General features: G+C 42.3%; 1 protein-coding gene across 1 annotated transcript in view; it reads left to right on the top strand.

Annotated features, from left to right (window-relative positions):
- The first annotated feature begins 2,725 nt into the window (after positions 1-2,725).
- The window catches only part of DPP10 (dipeptidyl peptidase like 10), an 827,330-nt gene continuing 811,706 nt past the window's right edge, over positions 2,726-18,349 (top strand). The window contains exon 1 of the mRNA XM_034785374.1: positions 2,726-2,845. Coding sequence (XP_034641265.1) covers positions 2,786-2,845 — 60 coding nt within the window. The 5' untranslated portion in view covers positions 2,726-2,785. The remainder of the gene's footprint in view (positions 2,846-18,349) is intronic.

Here is an 18,349-nt window from a genome sequence, read left to right as displayed (position 1 = left end):
CATGGCATAGGGAAGTTTAGAGAGATTGTGTTAGCCTGAAAATGACTTTTTTCATATAATATTATCTTGTGTTTCCCCCGATATCAGTTTAGAAACCTACAAAGTCAAATGTGTATTTAAAAGTCATAGTTTTCTGTGATTGTTTTGGAACTGAATCAATTATGTTTCAATCCTGCCTGGATGAGGGTGGTGAAAGAGCAGTACTGAGCTATTAAATACTCTTGCTGAACATGGTGCTTTTATTACTCATGAGCCAATAAAATGAAGCAAGGTGAAGGGAGTGGGCTGTTCAGGCTAATTGTTAACTGGGACATGGCACCTAGCATGCTCCTAGCTGGCTTGGGAAGATACTATTTTTTTCAGAAACCTTGGGCATATTTCTGTCAGTGGCTGCCCCTGCGCAGTGATGTTCTAAACCTCACTTGGGCAGACACTACTCTTGGCAGAAGGGGTCATCAGCAGAAGAAATTTAATCTAGTCCATATCTAAAGCCCTTGCTTTCCTTAAAGAGACCTGCGCAAGCTGTCCATGGAGTAGTCAGGCAGTCTGTTTATAGAGGATACAAAAATTCATGTACAGTTTGTATTCAGGTTGTTCCCTTTCTCAGGGAATCCCCAGCAGTTTCTTCCACAGAAAAGCCTCTTGTCTCATCAGCTCACTGTAGTTCCCAGGCCTGTGAGCCTGGGGCAAAATTGGAAACGTGAATTTTGACTTTGGGTGCCCAATATGAGATGACTTAAAGGGTTCTGAACTTCAGGAATTGCTAAACACCAGCTCTCTGAGAAGCTCTACAGCTGGCAATGATGTTACCCTCAACTGCCCATTTTCTCCCATGCTGCCCCTCACACATGGAGGAGCTCTCCATAAGCATCCGTAGAGCCACTGTATTGTTCTCCTTCAAATCCCTCCTTAAAACTCTCCTTTGCTGTGATTCCTTTTGGGGGAAAAGGGACTTGACAAGGATTAGACTGTTGGAGTGCAGAGACCATTGGCTCACCAATATTGCCACATTGTTTCCTTGTACTCCCTATCTGTTTGTATCCATCTTGTCTTATGCTTAGATTGAGAGATCTTTGGGGCAGGGACCATATTTCTGTTCAGCCTCTACCACAATGGTGCCTAATCCATAAGTAGGGCTCCTATGAGCTACGATAATACAAATAAAGTTCTGTCTCAGCATGCACTGGGTTTGTCATAAAACCTAGGGTGGGTCCTCTGGGAGCAGTCTCTTATTTAGTTGTTGGTCCTTTTCCGAAATGTAGTGGGGATATTTTCAGGACATGACACAGTCCAATAACCCAAGAAAAATTCTTTGCGGAGAAGGGAGCTAGCAAAGTTCAGCCTGAGTTCTTTTTCTCCTAATTTAGAGGGACAATATCTTCTTGTTTTCTCCCATTCAGGCTATACGGACATGGGCACGTCCCAGGAAACTGGGAAGAGGAACATCCTATATTGGCACTCTGTGTGCATGTGGCACCGATGTTCACAATCTGGCATCTATGATATCTGATGATGTTTGTGTCACTATTACAGCAATGGGAAAGCAGTAGAATCTAAGGAAATTGAAACCCACAAAACAAAAAGGGGGAAGCATGCAAAAATAATCCCTGTAATAAACACCCAGAAGAACATAAACTTTTTAAAACTATCTTATTGCACTGTTACAGACTAGGGACCAAATGGCTAGGAAGCAGTTCTGCAGAAAAGGATCTAGGGGTTACAGTGGACGAGAAGCTGGATATGAGTCAACAGTGTGCCCTTGTTGCCAAGAAGGCTAACGACATTCTGGGCTGTATAAGTAGGGGCATTGCCAGCAGATCGAGGGACGTGATCGTTCCCCTCTATTCAACATTGGTGAGGCCTCATCTGGAGTACTGTGTCCATTTTTGTGCCCCACACTACAAGAAGAATGTGGAAAAATTGGAAAGAGTCCAGCGGAGGGCAACAAAAAGTTGAGGAGAGGCTGAGGGAACTGGGATTGTTTAGTCTCCAGAAGAGAAGAATGAGGGGGGATTTGATAGCTGCTTTCAACTACCTGAAGGGGGGGTTCCAAAGAGGATGGATCTAGACTGTTCTCAGTGGTACCTGATGACAGAACAAGGAGTAATGGTCTCAAATTGCAGTGGGGGAAGTTTAGGTTGGATATTAGGAAAAACTTTTTCACTAGGAGGGTGGTGAAGCACTGGAATGGATTACCTAGGGAGGTGGTGGAATCTCCTTCCTTAGAGGTTTTTAAGGTCAGGCTTGACAAAGCCCTGGCTGGGATGATTTAGTTGGGAATTGGTCCTGCTTTGAGCAGGGGGTTGGACTAGATGATCTCCTGAGGTCCCTTCCAACCCTGATATTCTATGATTCTATGATTCTATTCTATGATTCTATGATTTAATTGGGTGAGAGGGGGATTTTTCAGTGCCCCATTAAGCAACAGACCTGCAATTAATCTGGTGTACTTTCTCTGGTATTCAGCCCTTTCAGAGAGAATGGGAGCCAAGATCATTGGCTGAGCTGTGTAGCTGTCACATTCTCAGTGCTGGAAAGGTGCAGTGGAAGTGAATCGAAGCAGTATTTTAGCTTGCTATTGCACATTGCCAGGAGCGCCGAGAATGATGAACGGAATGAATACTCTGAAGCTAAGTAAGATGCCAACTCTCTCAGTCTAGAGTAAGAAACACTCCTGCAGCAGCAGCACCACCACCAGCAGCAAAGTCGGCTACAAAAAAGAACTGATTTCTAGCCATCCGTTCCAACTCCTTGTGGGATTGTGCACTATCCAGGGTGCTGAAACATGAACCAAACAGCAAGTGTGTCCCATCATGTCAAGTGTCAGTCATCTAAGCCAATCAAGGTAGGGGCAACATTTGTTTGTTTTATTCCCCCATAGTGTAGCATGTACATTGTAATTCCATATATTTAACACACATTAATTTGTATGCAGGGTTTGCTACCAATAGAGCATGTTTGGATTGTGTTTGGAAGGAAGGTTGAATCAGAGTAAAGGATTTGTGTATAGTAAGCTGCATAAGGATTTTAATGGGAGAACATAGTAGTGAGTGTAGTACTACAGGGTCATTTATCATTCGTAGTTTTAATTTTAGTGTCTGAGAATCTTGATATAATGCAGAAAGTTTCCCAAACTTGGGGTGAGTTTGCAGTATCATTTGGTCAGTGGTGAAAGAAATTACAGAAGACTATACAAGCTATTGAAAAGAGCAAACCAGCATCCTGAAATTACTATGCAGTCGGCAACTGTGTCTGATGATTTGCCATCTCTTTGCATGTTTTAACTAAAACACAAAACCCCCAGAGGCATTAAAGTTGCAGCAGAGATAATGAACATTTGTTGATTAATTTATGTTAAGGTCCAAATCAATTTTTTACAAATGGTTTGTTAAATCAAACCCATACGCATATTCATGTGAAAGTTTGTCATGTAGTATCTGGCTAATTGAAAATATGTTGTTCTGGAAGATCTTACTTTATTTTTTGATTCTTTACTGCATGGGAGAGTCAGCGGCTGTGGTGCGATGATCTAGAAGTGCAGTATAATATTGAGGTTTTATTACTGGTTGTATCATTCTTCAACCAATTCTGCTTGGCATGGGGCTAATAGTTCATTTCACATTGTTAACTTATCTGGTTACTACTTTGGTTCTTTTCATTGTGCATTGTTACTGTACATGTGTATGTATTGTAGTTCTGGCAAACGATGGGCATTTCTGATGGGAATAATCCGCTAAATTGTTTGCCATCTTCTTCCCCCTCCTCTGACAAAGCCTTGTTTTTTACACAGGGGTAAAGTTTTCTATTAATGCAAAATGACTTGACAGCTGATGTTCTAGTCTCTTTAATAAGGAAAAAGTAAATATACTTGTATGCAGTAAACATGATCTCTATAAATATAAGTGATTTTTCTTGGAATAATATAGTAAATGCCCCTGTGTTTGACTATTTTTCTCAGTTCTGTTCTAGAGAGAAAGTACCACAAGAGGAAATTTTGCATCAGTTATTTTGTTTCACAGATTAATGTGGAAATCTGCAAAAAGTACAGTGCAATACTTATATTTTCACATAATGCAAAGCTGTGCAGTGCTAACTGGGGTGCAAACTAATTTTAAGTGACATGACAAAATCTAGTTCTTTACCCTGTTTAATGGAAAAAGTTGGGAATTATTTATAAAAAGGAATGTCTGAAAGACACATATTAGAAAATTGTTATCAGCTAGGTTTTCTACAGTTAATTGCTGCAAGTAAAAATCTTAAATTTCTTAGTAACTGAGAGAGGAGGGAATAACAGGTATATATCTTCTATATCATTTGATCTATAGGCTACAATTAATAGAGTACAGAGAATAATACAAACTATGTGTAGTCAGGGAGCGGTTGGGGATTGACCTGTGTTCTTAATAACTAGTCATGCAGTTCATAATGGTATTTGTCAACCATAAATGACCAGTTTTTTTCATGCTCAAATGTTCAAGGTCACAAAAATGATGAATTGCAGTTGGCTTGGCCCACTTCAAAGAGTGCAAGTGTATATAATATTAAATCACTTCAAATCATTTCATACTCTGCAGGTCTAGCACTGAGAATAATAAGGGAACAGAGTGTACCGTGCAGTAATGATGCTTGCACTGTAAAGTATTCCTACATTATATTTGATATAACCTGTACTTATTTTTCACTGACAGCGACACTTCCTAAATTCATTTGCCTGGACTTGTTAAACCAAAGCAAAAAATGTTGATACACAGCTAAAAAAAAAAACAACCCAAACAAGTCAATATTCTTCAAAAAGAGAGAGAACATGATTCAGAGTCTTTTAGACATGTCTTTCATTATATGACAAACATAGCAATACTGATACCATAAGTTAAACTATATTTCATTTTTTTTTGCTCATTATTTAGTGTCAGGTGTAAAATGCACATTAGACAAGCTAAGCCCAGGGTTACTACATGGTAAGGGAAATATTATGTTGAAAAATTAGTAACAGACCTATTGTAGAATGCCCTATCACTGCAAGCTATATGTGAAATAAGTAATTAGTCAGCAGTAGAATTCACAGTGAATATTACTAAGGATATTTTGACAAGTAGCATGGGAAATATTGGTAGAAAAATGGTAAAATCTAAGGAGAACATGTAAAAGGATAACTTAACGCCTCTTGTTATTTTGTCTATATAAAATAGTTCTTTGTTTTCTCTCTTTGTGGTGTTCTTTATGCTTCTCTCTGACACATAGGCCCTTTACATTTCTGCTCACTCCTTGATACACTTGGTATGATAATACCACCATATGTTTGTTTGGGGTAGTTATTTCTTGTGCTGCTAATGGAACCCGAAATTCTGAATTCACATACACAAATATACAGAATGACGCACTTATCCAGTAAACTGAGTCTTGGACATTTTCTGTTATCACTGATGTAATTCCTGTCCTGATTAGAAGTTCTGAAACTCCCATTTCATTATCCAGTGCAGCAGACAGCATGGCAAACAGTGACGTGTTGAGTTATTTTGGGTCTTCACATTTTAACCATTGATAAATTGTGTACAGTAGAAATGAGCTATAAAAAGAGCTGAATAAATAGTTTGAAAAGGGCAACAGAATACACAGGAGTATGATGAATAGTTTTTTCTCAGTAAAGTTTGACTGAAAATATCTGGAGTTTAGTGAGCTAAATACTGAGGCTCCTGCTGCTGCAGGTGAACGTGATGCATACTTGACTTGTATGTGTATGATTTCTTTATGCATCAATAAGCTTTTGTTTAATACAGACTCACGGGGGCTGAGTCTCATTTTCAGCAAGGCCCTTTTACATCTTTCTTGGGATGTTAATGTGCTACTGGGTGCAAATTACAGCTACGCCCATTTTCAGGTCCCTTACACTGCCAGAGTGTATGTGAGAATTAGATCCATGACGTCCAAATGGTGACATATGGCCATGTTAACATATGAAATCCGATTGTAGCGGAAAGTAGAAAAGAACAAAGATACCAAAACCCTTCAGTTTACCTAGGATCAAATGCAAAATGTATTAAAAAATGTTTTAACCTCTAATCCTTTTTATAGCTTTTCTGGAGCGATTGCAAATCTTACCACCATGCTAGCAGTATTATGAATAACGATCTTTCACTCTGAGATCTGTAACAGATACTTTTAGGGTCTAGCAGTGAATGCTAAACACCTGTCTTATTTCTGTATCATTACAATATTGTCTTCTGAAGTCCTCCCTTCCTTTCCCCTCCCCCCAGGGCAATTATCCTGTTTTTATTCTTTACGCTCTTGGTCCATCTTGTCAACACTGCAAGTAAATTAGATCCCATAGCAGAATCACACTGCTATAGTGTACTAATAGCAAAATAAATTTTTTTGTCACCAAGAGAAGAAAAAGCAAATAATAATTTAATAGGTTTGAAAAAAACATTGAATGATCATGACTGACCAAACTCTCTACCACTATAAATCCCTTGAAACCACAAATCTATATGAAAATTATAGGTACTGCAGAGAGGAGTGCTTGCTTCTCACTTCTCTCCACAGACAGGTCTATATTGTGCACTTCAGAAGAAAGGAATTAAGCTAACAGTTCTGCAGTTCTCAACTTTCTGTAATGACAAAGACTTTCTACTAGATCATTTCCCTTGACCTTTATCAGCCCGTTTCTGGATCTGATTATGTGTGGGTCATATAGAAAGAGCAACTGACTGGCATTTCAGGAACACATGGTCTCTGTCTAATGCATGGTGTACTGCAACATATTGTCCATATGTTTTACTCCTTTACCCTGCCCTTCATCCATTATTTTTACATTATAAGGTCTATGCAGTAGGGATGGATAAACATGTGGTTAGCCAGTGGCTAGCACTTTGTAGGAGCTACCTCATCTTAAACAAATAAGACAAAGTAATATCAACCATTCTTTAATTAATAATTTGATTGCTCCCTAGGGAAATAATAAAGCATTTTTTTTGCTTTCAAGGTCCATTGTTGTAGTTGCAAAACACACAATAGGTGTCTTACCTGAAAGTAGTTTGAGGGACACATTTTTAAAGGGTCTTCTCTCAGTTCTCCAGAACTGGGTATACAGTTTTCCATACACAACAAATCAGATTTGTACAGGAAAATTGCATCTTCTGTCAAATCAAGGACCTAATCCTGCAGACTCTTACACACACACATCTTCATTGCTCAAGTGAGTAGTGACTTCATTGAGAATGCTCATATGAGTAAAGATTATTTGCTTTGGTAATAGTTTGCAGGTTTGAGGTCCAGGTAGTTAGATGCTTAAATACATATTTTGTGTACACAAATTAGATTTTTTTTCCACACATGCAAAAATAATTGCACCTGCGACTATATAGGTTGCTTAGAAAACTAATCTCTTATATTCTATGTAAATTGAGAATAGCACTATTGAAGACGTTATGCTTGATTTGAAAAAACAGGTTCCCAACAGATAATCTGAATGATTGTTCCATTGTGAATTGTCCTGGATAGTATGTAACACAATTTTTTATTTATTTTTAAATGTCACACATCACTAATATGAGCAAATGGCATTTAGTAATGCAAGAAGAAAAATATGCAGTTAGTACTCTAATAGGCTTGTATAGACTTACTATATATATTTTATTTTGTCCCAATAGCAGTCTAATGCAATATCAGTGTTTTCAACAGCAGATAATTAGAGTATTTCCACACATTGAATTATAATGCTCAGGTCCTGTTGTCCATTGAAGCATTGTGCAGAGGTGATAGTGGAATGTGTGAGGTATGTTAATAATGTGAGACATGTTGAACATATACTTTTGGAACTGGCCACCTAGGAACAGAAGCTTAAAGAAAGAAAAAAACATGATTTTTTTTTACAGCCACTTGTCATTTATCCATGAGCTGAAGGCTTGTAATATACGCATAAATAAATTATACACTTTGTGCATGTTTATCTTATCCACCGGTATATGACTCTTCTATAAAAAGACAGTACATACAAAAATGGTACTTTAGCCATTTCAGATTGAAGACATGTAATGAGCAATTAGAAGGATTAGGTGCATATAGGATGAAAGAGGTAAATTGGGGTGGGACATAATATGAATGTTTTGGGTTTTACTCTCAAAATGCATATTGGATTCTACTGCCACCACACAATCTACAGTCTCTTTTCTCCCCATCTGCACGTTTGGTTTACGCCAGTGTGGTTATTTGTATTTTATAAAACAAAAATACCAAGCAATGCACACGTGCTTACAGTGAACGTGATATAACAGTCAACTTCTGTGAGCTGGAATTTGCTAGATGAAAATGCTAAGATTTTGACAACCGCTTGTAATTCTTCCATTTCCACAGCTTGCTCATATTACATTTCTATACGATCTTGTCCTTCCTGTCGACAGTCTGCAGCTCTTCCTTTGAAAGAGCAGCCCCATCTTAGTCAGAAGTTGCACATTTACCTGCATGTTGACCAACTGTTTAAAAGTAGCTACTCTGTTATGCAGCTAACATCAAGATCAGTTTTATTGCGGTGATTCTGACCGATACAAGGTGGAAGAGAAACAGGTAGTTAAAAAGGAATGAGAGTTAAAAAAAAAGATAAGAGAAACTAGAAAAGAGCTGGGCAAAAAAGAGAAAAAGATGCTAAACATATCTTTATTTTATACTGTAAGAAATGGCTTAGTATCAGCACTTTCTCTTTTTAGTTCTGCAGTATACCTGCACAGTGATTGTATAAAAAACTCTTCGCTCTTCGGTAAAAAAAATGAAATTGTTCACAAGTAATTCCTAATGGTGAAATGAAACCTTGAAAAATCATTTTCGTGACCTGTCATTCATAGCAAAGTGGCTATATGTGTTTGCAGTGGATCACACTTCATTAGAAATATTAATATTGATCCAGCAACTCAGGACTTTCCATTTTTAATTTCCCCTTCGTTTTATAAAAAGATATAAATCTCGTGTGTGTGTGTGTGAGATATGTTTGATATTGGCCAATGCTTAAGCATGTATATTTATGCATTTACCTCTATACACTATACTACATTTGCCATTCATAACTTTTAAATTAATGACCTTGTGGAAAAAGAAATCACTGTAAAGTATATATAGGAAAGTTATAATAAACTATACTTACTGCTAGGTTAGTAGTTTCCTGGGTTGTAATCATGTAAGAATTTGCCTGCTAACAGAGAGATGGTCTTTGAGGCAGTGTAAAATATGGTCTATGGATGTTAGATAAAGTTTCCCCTAAAGAATGCTAAAGAGTGAGCAGTTTAATCTATTCTGGTCGTTAATCTTAAAACCATTGTGTTAAACAAAGTTTATGAGAAAGTAACACACATTTTCTTCAACATCACAGCCTGAAATTTAACGTGTCGAGATTAATTTCTTGGTATCTTATGGGTAAACTATATGTTGTTTTGGAAATTAATAAGAACAACTTCCTTTTATAGATACTACCTTTCATGTGAGCATATCAAATGGTTTTATAAATGTTAAACTTCACAACATCTCCCGGGGGGAGGTAGAATTATTCCTATTTGACAAATAGCTCTTCCACAGAGACTGTGGCTTGGTCTACACTACAGACTTATTTCAGTATAACTGTGTCATTCAGGGGTGTGGAAAATCCACACCCTCAGGGTAGAGTTACCAGACACCTGTTTTTTGACCAGAATGCCCAGTCGAAAAGGGACCCTGGTGGCTCCAGTCAGCACAGTTGACCAGGCCACTAAAAATCTAGTTGACCGCAGCAGCTCCTGGAAATGGCCGTCATGTCCCTCCGGCTTCTAGGAGCATGGGCAGCCAGGGGAGCTCCATGCGCTGCCCCTGCCCGCAGCGCAGATGCCACCCCGAATGCCAGCTCTGCAGCTCCCATTGGTCAGGAACCACAGCCAATGGGAGCTGCAGGGGAGGCACCTGCGGATGGGAGCAGTCCACAGAGCCCCTTGGTCACCCCTGCGCCTAGGAACCAGAAGGATATTGCCACTTCCTGGGAGCCGCCTGAGGTAAGTACCGCCCGGAGCCCGCACCCTGAAACCCTCCCATACCTGAACCCCCTGTCCCAGCCTGGAACCCCTTCCTGCACTCCAAACCCTGCACTCCCGAACTCCATCCCCGGCCCCAACCCAGAGCCCGCACCCACAGCCAGAGCCCTCACCCCCTCCCGCATCCCCAACCCCCTGCTCTATCCTGGTGAAAATGGGTGAGTGAGCGAGGGTGGGGAAGAGCAAGCGACGGAGGGAGGGAGAATGGAGGGGGGGCCCTCAGAATGTGCAGGGCCTTGGGAAGGGGCGGGGCAAGGGTGTTCGGTTTTATACAATCAGAAAGTTGGCAACCCTACCTCAGGGATGCAGTTATACTGACATAATCCATGGTGTAAACAGTGCTATGTCGACAGGAGGGCTTCTCCCGTGCCCCTCAGGGAGGTGAAGTACCTAGGTTGATGGCAGAAGCTCTCCTGTTGGCATAGGTAGCATCTTCACTAAGCACTATAGCACAATGCAGCTGTGTTTCTGCAGCACTGTATGTGTAGACAAGCATTAAGTCTTCCTGTGTGGGTGGACAGTGCCTAGCACTCTGTGGGCACTAGAAGAATTCAAAGTCATTATAACAAATAATTATAATATAGTTATTATTGGGAACCAGTGTAGTCTGGTGGATGGAGCTCTGGATAGACTGTTTGTGTTTTATTATTTATTATTATTTGTATTACTGTGGCATCAAGGAGCCCCAGTCAAGGAGTTGGATCCCCAAGACAGAATAAAACGATGGTCCCAGCTCCAAAGAATTTACAATCTAAGGGCATGTCTACACTTACAGCACTGCAGTGGTGCAGCTGTACTGGCTTGTGCATGTGATGAAGACGCTCTATGCCAATGGGAGAGAGATCTCCCATTGGCATAAACACCACCCTTGTGAGCGGCATAAGCTATGTTGGAGGGAGAAGCTCTCCTGCTGACATAGTGCTGTGCACATGAGCACGTATGTGGGTGTAACTTGTCATTCAGGGGGGTGGAATATTCATACATTTCGCCGACATAGGCGGTAATGTAGACATAGCCTTAATATAAGCTGGGGTGGGCAAACTTTTTGGCCCGAGGGCCACATCTGGGTAGGGAAATTGCATGCAGGGCCATGAATGTAGAGCTGGGGTAGGGAGTTGGGGTGCCGGTTGTGGGAGGGGGGTTAAGGAAGGGGCTTGGGGTACAGGAGGGGTGAAGGGTGTGGCAGGGGGCTCAGGGCAGGGAGTTGGGGTGCAGGGTGTAGAAGGGGTTCAGGCCCCGGCCTGGCACCGCTTACCTGGAGTGGCTCCAGGGTGACAGCGGTGCCCGCCAGGGCAGGCCTGCCTTGGCCCCGCTCCCGGCCCCGCTCCTGGAAGCGGTCGGCACCACGTCCCTGCGGCCACTGTGGGAGGGGGGCAGAGGGCTCCATGCAATGCCCTTGCCTGTGGGTACCTCCCCCGAAGCTCCCATTGGCTGCGGTTCCCCATTCCCGGCCAATGGGAGCTTTGGGGGAGGTACCCACAGGCAAGGGCAGCGCGCGAAGCCCTCTGCCCCCCCTTCACCCAGGGGCCGCAGAGAAGTAGTGCTGGCCGCTTCTGGGAGTGGTGTGGGGCCCGTGGTGCCACCTGGGGGCCGGATCCAAAGCCCTGAGGGGCCGGATCCGGCCCGTGGCCCGTAGTTTGCCCACCTCTGGTATAAGCTGAGAGACAATGGATGTTTACAGGCAGACAGATGGGGGAGTACAAGGAAACTAAGAGACAGTGTTGGTCAGCATGACAGGCAGTTTTGAAGATGTTTACAAGGAGCAACTCTCAAGCCTGAGGGGCAGCCTGGTAAAAAGCACAAAGGTGGTTGTCTAAACATTTAACAAATAGGTGATACCGCCTGGCATCGTGGGCCAATCAGAGGCAGGAGTCGACATTTCAACAATGAATGAGAGATGATAGGTAGAATAGGGACAGGAAGAAGGTGTGGAAGATTATGAGGAGTGGAAGAGAGTGAACCAGCAGTCAAAGTCAGAGAGGAAGCGGATGGGGAAGAGTTGGGTGGATGATAGATTATAGCAACATGAAGTGGGAGAAGGGAGAAGAGTCAGATGCAGAGCTGTTCAAAAGGGGACAAAGATAGGGAAGGGGGAGATGGGAGGGGTTGGCGGTGTCAGGAATGGGAGAGGAGAAGTCCACCAACCCCACCCTCTTCTGACCCAGGGTTGGGGGAGTGAGAAAAGGAGATGCCTCGGTTAGAGAGGGCAGCTGCAGAGGCAGCATCAGACGAAGGGACGCAGGTCTGTGTGAGTGCCAGAAGCAGGAGAGAGAGAGAGAGAGATGAACAGGTTGCGAATGGCTGTGATCTTTTTAGAGATGGAGTGAGCATCCCAGGGACAACAAGAGAAGAGGAGTGAAGGAGCGGGGAGGTCATTAAGTGTGGAATGGTGACCTGAAAGAGACGTTGTGGGGGTGGATGTTGGGAAATGGATAGGGTGGGAATGGAGGGAGGGCTGAGATTGGGGCAAATGTTATCAGAGGTGATCAGCAGGATGTGGGACATACACTTGTAGGACAAGAGGGGATCCAAGTGGAGAGGGAAAGAGGAGCAAATAGAGGTGATGGGAACTGTAAAAGGGTGAGGGTAACCAGGAAGGAGAGAGAGAGATCCAGTTACGATGATAGAGAAGTGGGTGAGTGAGAGCTATGGGTGAATGGCAGAGGGACAAGATTACAACCCCGTCCCTGCAAAACCACAACCCAAAGAAAGGTTTGCTCCTAGCCCTGGCACTGGGTCTGAGCTGGCTGGGAAGTACCCTCTGATACAGGCAGAGCCTCCAGTCATGCTCCCCGTTGGCAGTGAGGGGCCAGGGCCAGGCTGTGATGTGCTAGTGACCGGTTCTATAATCTTGGTCAAGTTATTTCACTGTTTTGTGCCTTGGTTTCCCCATCTGTAAAACAGAGTTAATTATATTTACCTTCTTTTTTAAAGCACTGTTTGTGGAGATTTGTGATCGTAAAGCACTATATAACCAGGCGACTTTTCTAAATATGAATAAATCTGCCTCTTTGTGTCCAAAATATAAAAACTATTTGTATGCATTCGAATGGGAGGGGTTTTTTTTGCAGATGATGTGGGTGGGCAGGTATTAAATACCAGGTCTCTTCATTTTCATATAATTCACTGTTTGGAATACTGAGATGCAATCCAGACCTGTGGGGGTGTGTGTCATTGCCTGCCCGGATGCCTTAAATGCTCTGCTGCTGTAGCTCTCAGCCTGGACCCCTACTGCCAGCAGACCAGCACACGTTGAACATCTGTGCAATAAGCAGCTCTGACTCAGCACTCTGATTCCAGCTGCCGTCGTGTTATATGCCAGCCACACTCAGATATACACTAGCTCTGCTTACACCTGGCAAGATGACCCCAATACCTTGTAGTCCTGAATTTTCCCCAAACCACCGGCTCTGCAATGCCCAGCCCTTTCCTAGACTCATAGACTTTAAGGTCAGAAGGGACCATTATGATCATCTAGTCTGACCTCCCGCATGATGTAGGCCACAAAGCCGTCCCAACCCTTTCCCTTGACTCTGCTGTTGAAGTCCCCAAATCCTGCGGTTTAGAGACTTCAAGTAGCAGAGAATCCTCCTGCTGGCGACCCCTGCCCCATGCTGTGGAGGAAGGCGAAAAACCTCCAGGGCCTCTGCCAATCTACCCTGGAGGAAAATTCCTTCCCGACCCCAAATATGGCGATCAGTAGAATCTCGAGCATGTAGGCAAGATTCTCCAGCCAGACCCTCATTGGCCATTGATACTATTTACCAGCGATGGCACACTGTTCATTTGACTAACATCACATTATCCCATTAAACCATTCCCTCCATAAACTTATCTAGCTTAATCTTAAAACCAGACAGGTCCTTCGCCCCCACCGTTCAGAGGTTTGTATGCTCCTTCAAAGAGACAAGCTGCACACTTTATCACTTCAACAGGAATTAACAAACATTTAAATTCAAGCACAGCACTGGATTGGTTTTGATTAAAAGTAAAACAAGTTTATTAACAAAAGGAGACAGGACTTTAAGTGAGTTCAAATATAAAGGTTAGAAACAAAAGTTGGAAGATGCTTCTAAGTCTAAAACTTAACTCCAGCCTATCACAATCTTTGCCTAAGCAGGTTTCTCAACTATAAGCAGTTTTCAGAGGTTTCAGCCCCATTGGTTGAAGGATCCATCTTTCTGCAATCCCAAGAGCTCTGGCCTCTTTATCCCTAAAGTGATGGATAACTTAGGTGTTCTCTGCTCTTCCCTTTATAGACCAGTAAACCTTTGAAAAGCATATCTCTAAAAGTTCATTGACCCTGCTTCAAAAAGCAGGAAGGCTTTCTGGGGGTGCTGTCTCCATCCCCCGTTGAGATTAAGTGATCATCTTTCCCCACCTATTCTCCTGATGGCTTTGTTTACCTTGCATGTAAATATGTCTTCACTGTCTCTGCCTGATGACCAGGCTGGTTAGACAAACAAAATACATAGTCCTTTGTGATCTGGACATGTGGATTCCCCAAACTATCCCGTGAGCTTTGGTGGTTCTGTTTACTGCATAAGTAAACTGCAATCCCATTGTCACTGTGCTTCATTTGTATTCCAGATTGGGCACACCTGTTTCTACTTCATTCAGGTACAGACTTTAAAACATAATATTAGAGAACATCCATGACTCCATATAGAGTATTCATACATACATGTGGCAATGATATTAATCCCCAGTGTGTTATTAGTTTTCCAATGATATATTACATGACGTGTTTTAGCTACAGATCATGACAGTAATGAATTGGAGTACAATGATCTAGCCAGCTGAAACTCACTGCTAAATACCAGGGAGCCACTTGCCCTCTGGCCTAAGGATGCTCTTAGGGTCACAAATACCTTATTGCAGTACCGTGGACTATGACAAGGCAAATAACTAAAGAGAATGCTGAGGCCTAGGTTCTCAGGAGGTTTAAATGGATGCAACATCAGTTAGGTCATTAGAGCTGTGTCCATTTACCTCCTGATTTACAGCAACTACAAAAATATTTATACAGTAACCAAATACAACCAGATCCTTTGATTCATGTGCCATGGAACAATACGTAGAATTGATGATGATAATAATGATTCTGTATGTCACAAAGGGCCATATATTACTCTTTGCCTGTGATAACGTTATTCTGACCAAAGGAATGACACTTGCCTCCGTTAAATGAAAATGATTGATGAAAACATTGGCAAAGCTAGCGCATACACAAGCAATAACTGATGGATAATTTTTTGCAGTCAAACTACAAGACCCACTTAGACAGTGAACATGAGTTTAGTCACACATTGATGCCAATGATTGTGCAATGTTTTATTATTTAAAAAAAATGCTTTGGAAATATAAAGAGGAGAAATAATTTAGATTGTTGAAGTTCAGCTATATATACAGTAGTGATTAATACTGAAACCCAGAAGCAGTGTGTAGGCGGAAATGCTTATTCTTTTTCTTTATAAGGATCCATCGTTTTAAAGCTTATTCTAAAATGTATTAATTGATGGCATTTGTAAAAAGAGTGCTTAAAAAAATACTTGCTGGGAAGATGGCTCATCCATGCCTCATATATTTTCTGCAAAGCCTGTGACACATTTGTATATAAAAGTAGCCAGACCTGTAGCAATCCATAAACATCTCTATTCAGAATTGCTGAAAATTCTGATATTAGCACAATTTTGGACAAATCCAAAATTAAAGTTATTCTGTGATCAAGAGTCTAAACTCCTGTCATTTACAGTAGCTAATCTTCAGAGGTGCTTAATGGGTTGCAGAGTGTGGGAAAGCTGATGGTATTAAATTCTAGGGCTGCATTTAAGTTTTCTATTACCTGAGAATTGCAGTATTTCTAAACCATGACATTTATTTTTAAATTTGTATAACTAAGGTAATTTTTGGTAATGAAACATCAGAGTCCCATTGTTTTCTTTAAAAAGTTTGAGAGGGGGAGATAGAAACACTTTCCCTTCCCTTGAATTTTACTTAGCCGGCCAATTTTATTTTATTTTTAATTCTCCAACTGTGATCTCTTGATCAATCACAATGCTTTTTTCCACCAGCAGCCTATTAATTCCTTGATAATTGGACAACCTTGATTACTGCACCAGAAAAACATCTCCCTACAGTGGTGACAGCATCACAACATTGCACAGCTACACCCTGCAACGCATACTGTGCTCATGTTTACCTATATACTTGGTGTCCTATTGAGGAACATAGTTTTCTGGGTGCATACACAGCTGCAAACTGTAAATTCTAGCGCCAGAAGAGGCCAACTTATTCATCATAAAGACTGGGTTGTGGCAGAAGCACATAAGAACATTCTCTCTCTCTCAAACACACACACTAGTTCTGTGTCTGAAAGATGTGGATCTGATTGACTGGACAGGGATAAGACACAATTCACAATAATCCTTCCTTCCTGGAGATTTAAAAACTCTCCACATCTAGGGTTGCCAACTTTCTAATTGCACAAAACCGAGCACCCTGACCTGCCCTTTCTCCAAGGCCCCGCCCCAGCTCACTCCCTCTGTTGCTCATTCTCCCCCATCCTCACTCACTTTCACCGGGCTGGGGCAGGGGGTGCGGGCTTTGGGGTGGGGCAAGGGATGAAGGGTTGGGTTGCGGGAGAGGGCTCTGGACTGTTGTGGGGGGAGTATGGGCCTGGGCTGGGGGTGCGTGCTCCAGATGGGGCCAGAAATGAGAGTTTCAGGATGTGGGGGGGGCTCCGAGATGTGGCCGAGGAGTTGAGAGTGCAGGAGGGGGTGTGGGCTCCAGCTGGTGGTAAGGGCTTTGGGGTGGGGCTGGGGATGAGGGGTTTGGGATGCAGGAGGGGATTCCAGGCTGGGGCTGAGGAATTCGGAGTGCACGGGTGTGTGTGTGTGTGTGAGGGCTCCAGCTGGGGGTGTGGACTCTGGGGTGAGGCCGGGAATGAGGGGTTTGCAGTGCAGGAGGGGATTCCGGGCCGGGAATGAGGAGTTCGGAGTGCAGGATGGGGGGGGCGGGCTCTGGCTGTGGGTGTGGACTCAGCATGGATTTGTCAAGAACAAATCATGTCAAACCAACTTGACAGGGTAACAAGCCTTGTGGATAGGGAGGGAAGCAGTAGATGTGGTATATTTTGACTTTAGTCGGGCTTTTGATACTGTCTTGCATGATCTTCTCATAAACATACTAGGGAAATACAACCTACATGGAGCTATTTTAGGTGGCTGCATAACTGATTGGAAAATCGTTCCCAGAGAGTAGTTATCAGTGGTTCACAGTCACGCTGGAAGGGCATAATGAGTGGGGTCCCGCAGGGATCAGTTCTGGATCCGGTTCTGTTCAATATCTTCATTAACTATTTAGATAATGGCATAGAGAGTACACTTATAAAGTTTACGGATGATACCAAGCTGGGAGGAGTTGCAAGTGCTTTGGAGGATAGGATTAAAATTCAAAATGATCTGGACAAACTGGAGAAATGGTCTGAAGTAAATAGGATGAAATTCAATAAGGACAAATGCAAAGTACTCCACTTAGGAAGGAACAATCAGTTGCACACATACAAAATGGGAAATAACTGCCTAGGAAGGAGTAGTGCGGAAAGGAATCTGGGGGTCATAGTGGATCACAAGCTAAATATGAGTCAACAGTGTAACGCTGTTGCAAAAAAAGCAAACATCATTCTGGGATGTATTAGCAGAAGTATTGTGAGCAAGACATGAGAAGTAATTATTCCACTCTACTCCACAGCCAGTGGGAGCCGCGATCAGCCGAACCTGGGGACATGGCAGATAAACAAACCAGCCTGGCCCGCCAGGGGCTTTCCCTGAACAAGCAGCGGACCAGCTTTGAGAACCCCTGGTCTAGATAATACTTAGTCCTGCCTTGAGTGCTGGGGCCTGGACTAGATGATCTCTCGAGTTCCCTTCCAGTTCTATGATTCTAGAGAGCTCCTCTAGAGAGACTGTGATGTCTTAGCTAATTAAAACGGTTGCTGAGCAGGCTATACTGAACCCATGCACTGGAATCTGATTACCTCACTGTTCTGAGCAAGCAGACAAGTACCAGTAAACTGAGTATTTTGAAAATTTTCTGACGGAAAATGCAGTTTAGTCAATAGTGAAACTTTTCACAGGAATGTGTTGATCTCAACAAAAAATCATTTAGGAAAAAATCATAATGAAGCATTTTGAAGTCTTATTTCATATTATAATATTTATTCTGTGTAAAAAAAAAAAAAAAAAAAAAAAAAAAAAATTCAAAATGCTTTTTTTAATGATAGTCATTAGAAGAAGAATTGT

The sequence above is a fragment of the Trachemys scripta genome, chromosome 11 (assembly GCF_013100865.1).
Source record: "Trachemys scripta elegans isolate TJP31775 chromosome 11, CAS_Tse_1.0, whole genome shotgun sequence".
Classification (NCBI taxonomy): Eukaryota; Metazoa; Chordata; order Testudines; family Emydidae; genus Trachemys; species Trachemys scripta.
Note: the sequence above shows the minus strand (reverse complement) of the source record. Positions and strands in the feature narration are given on the sequence as shown.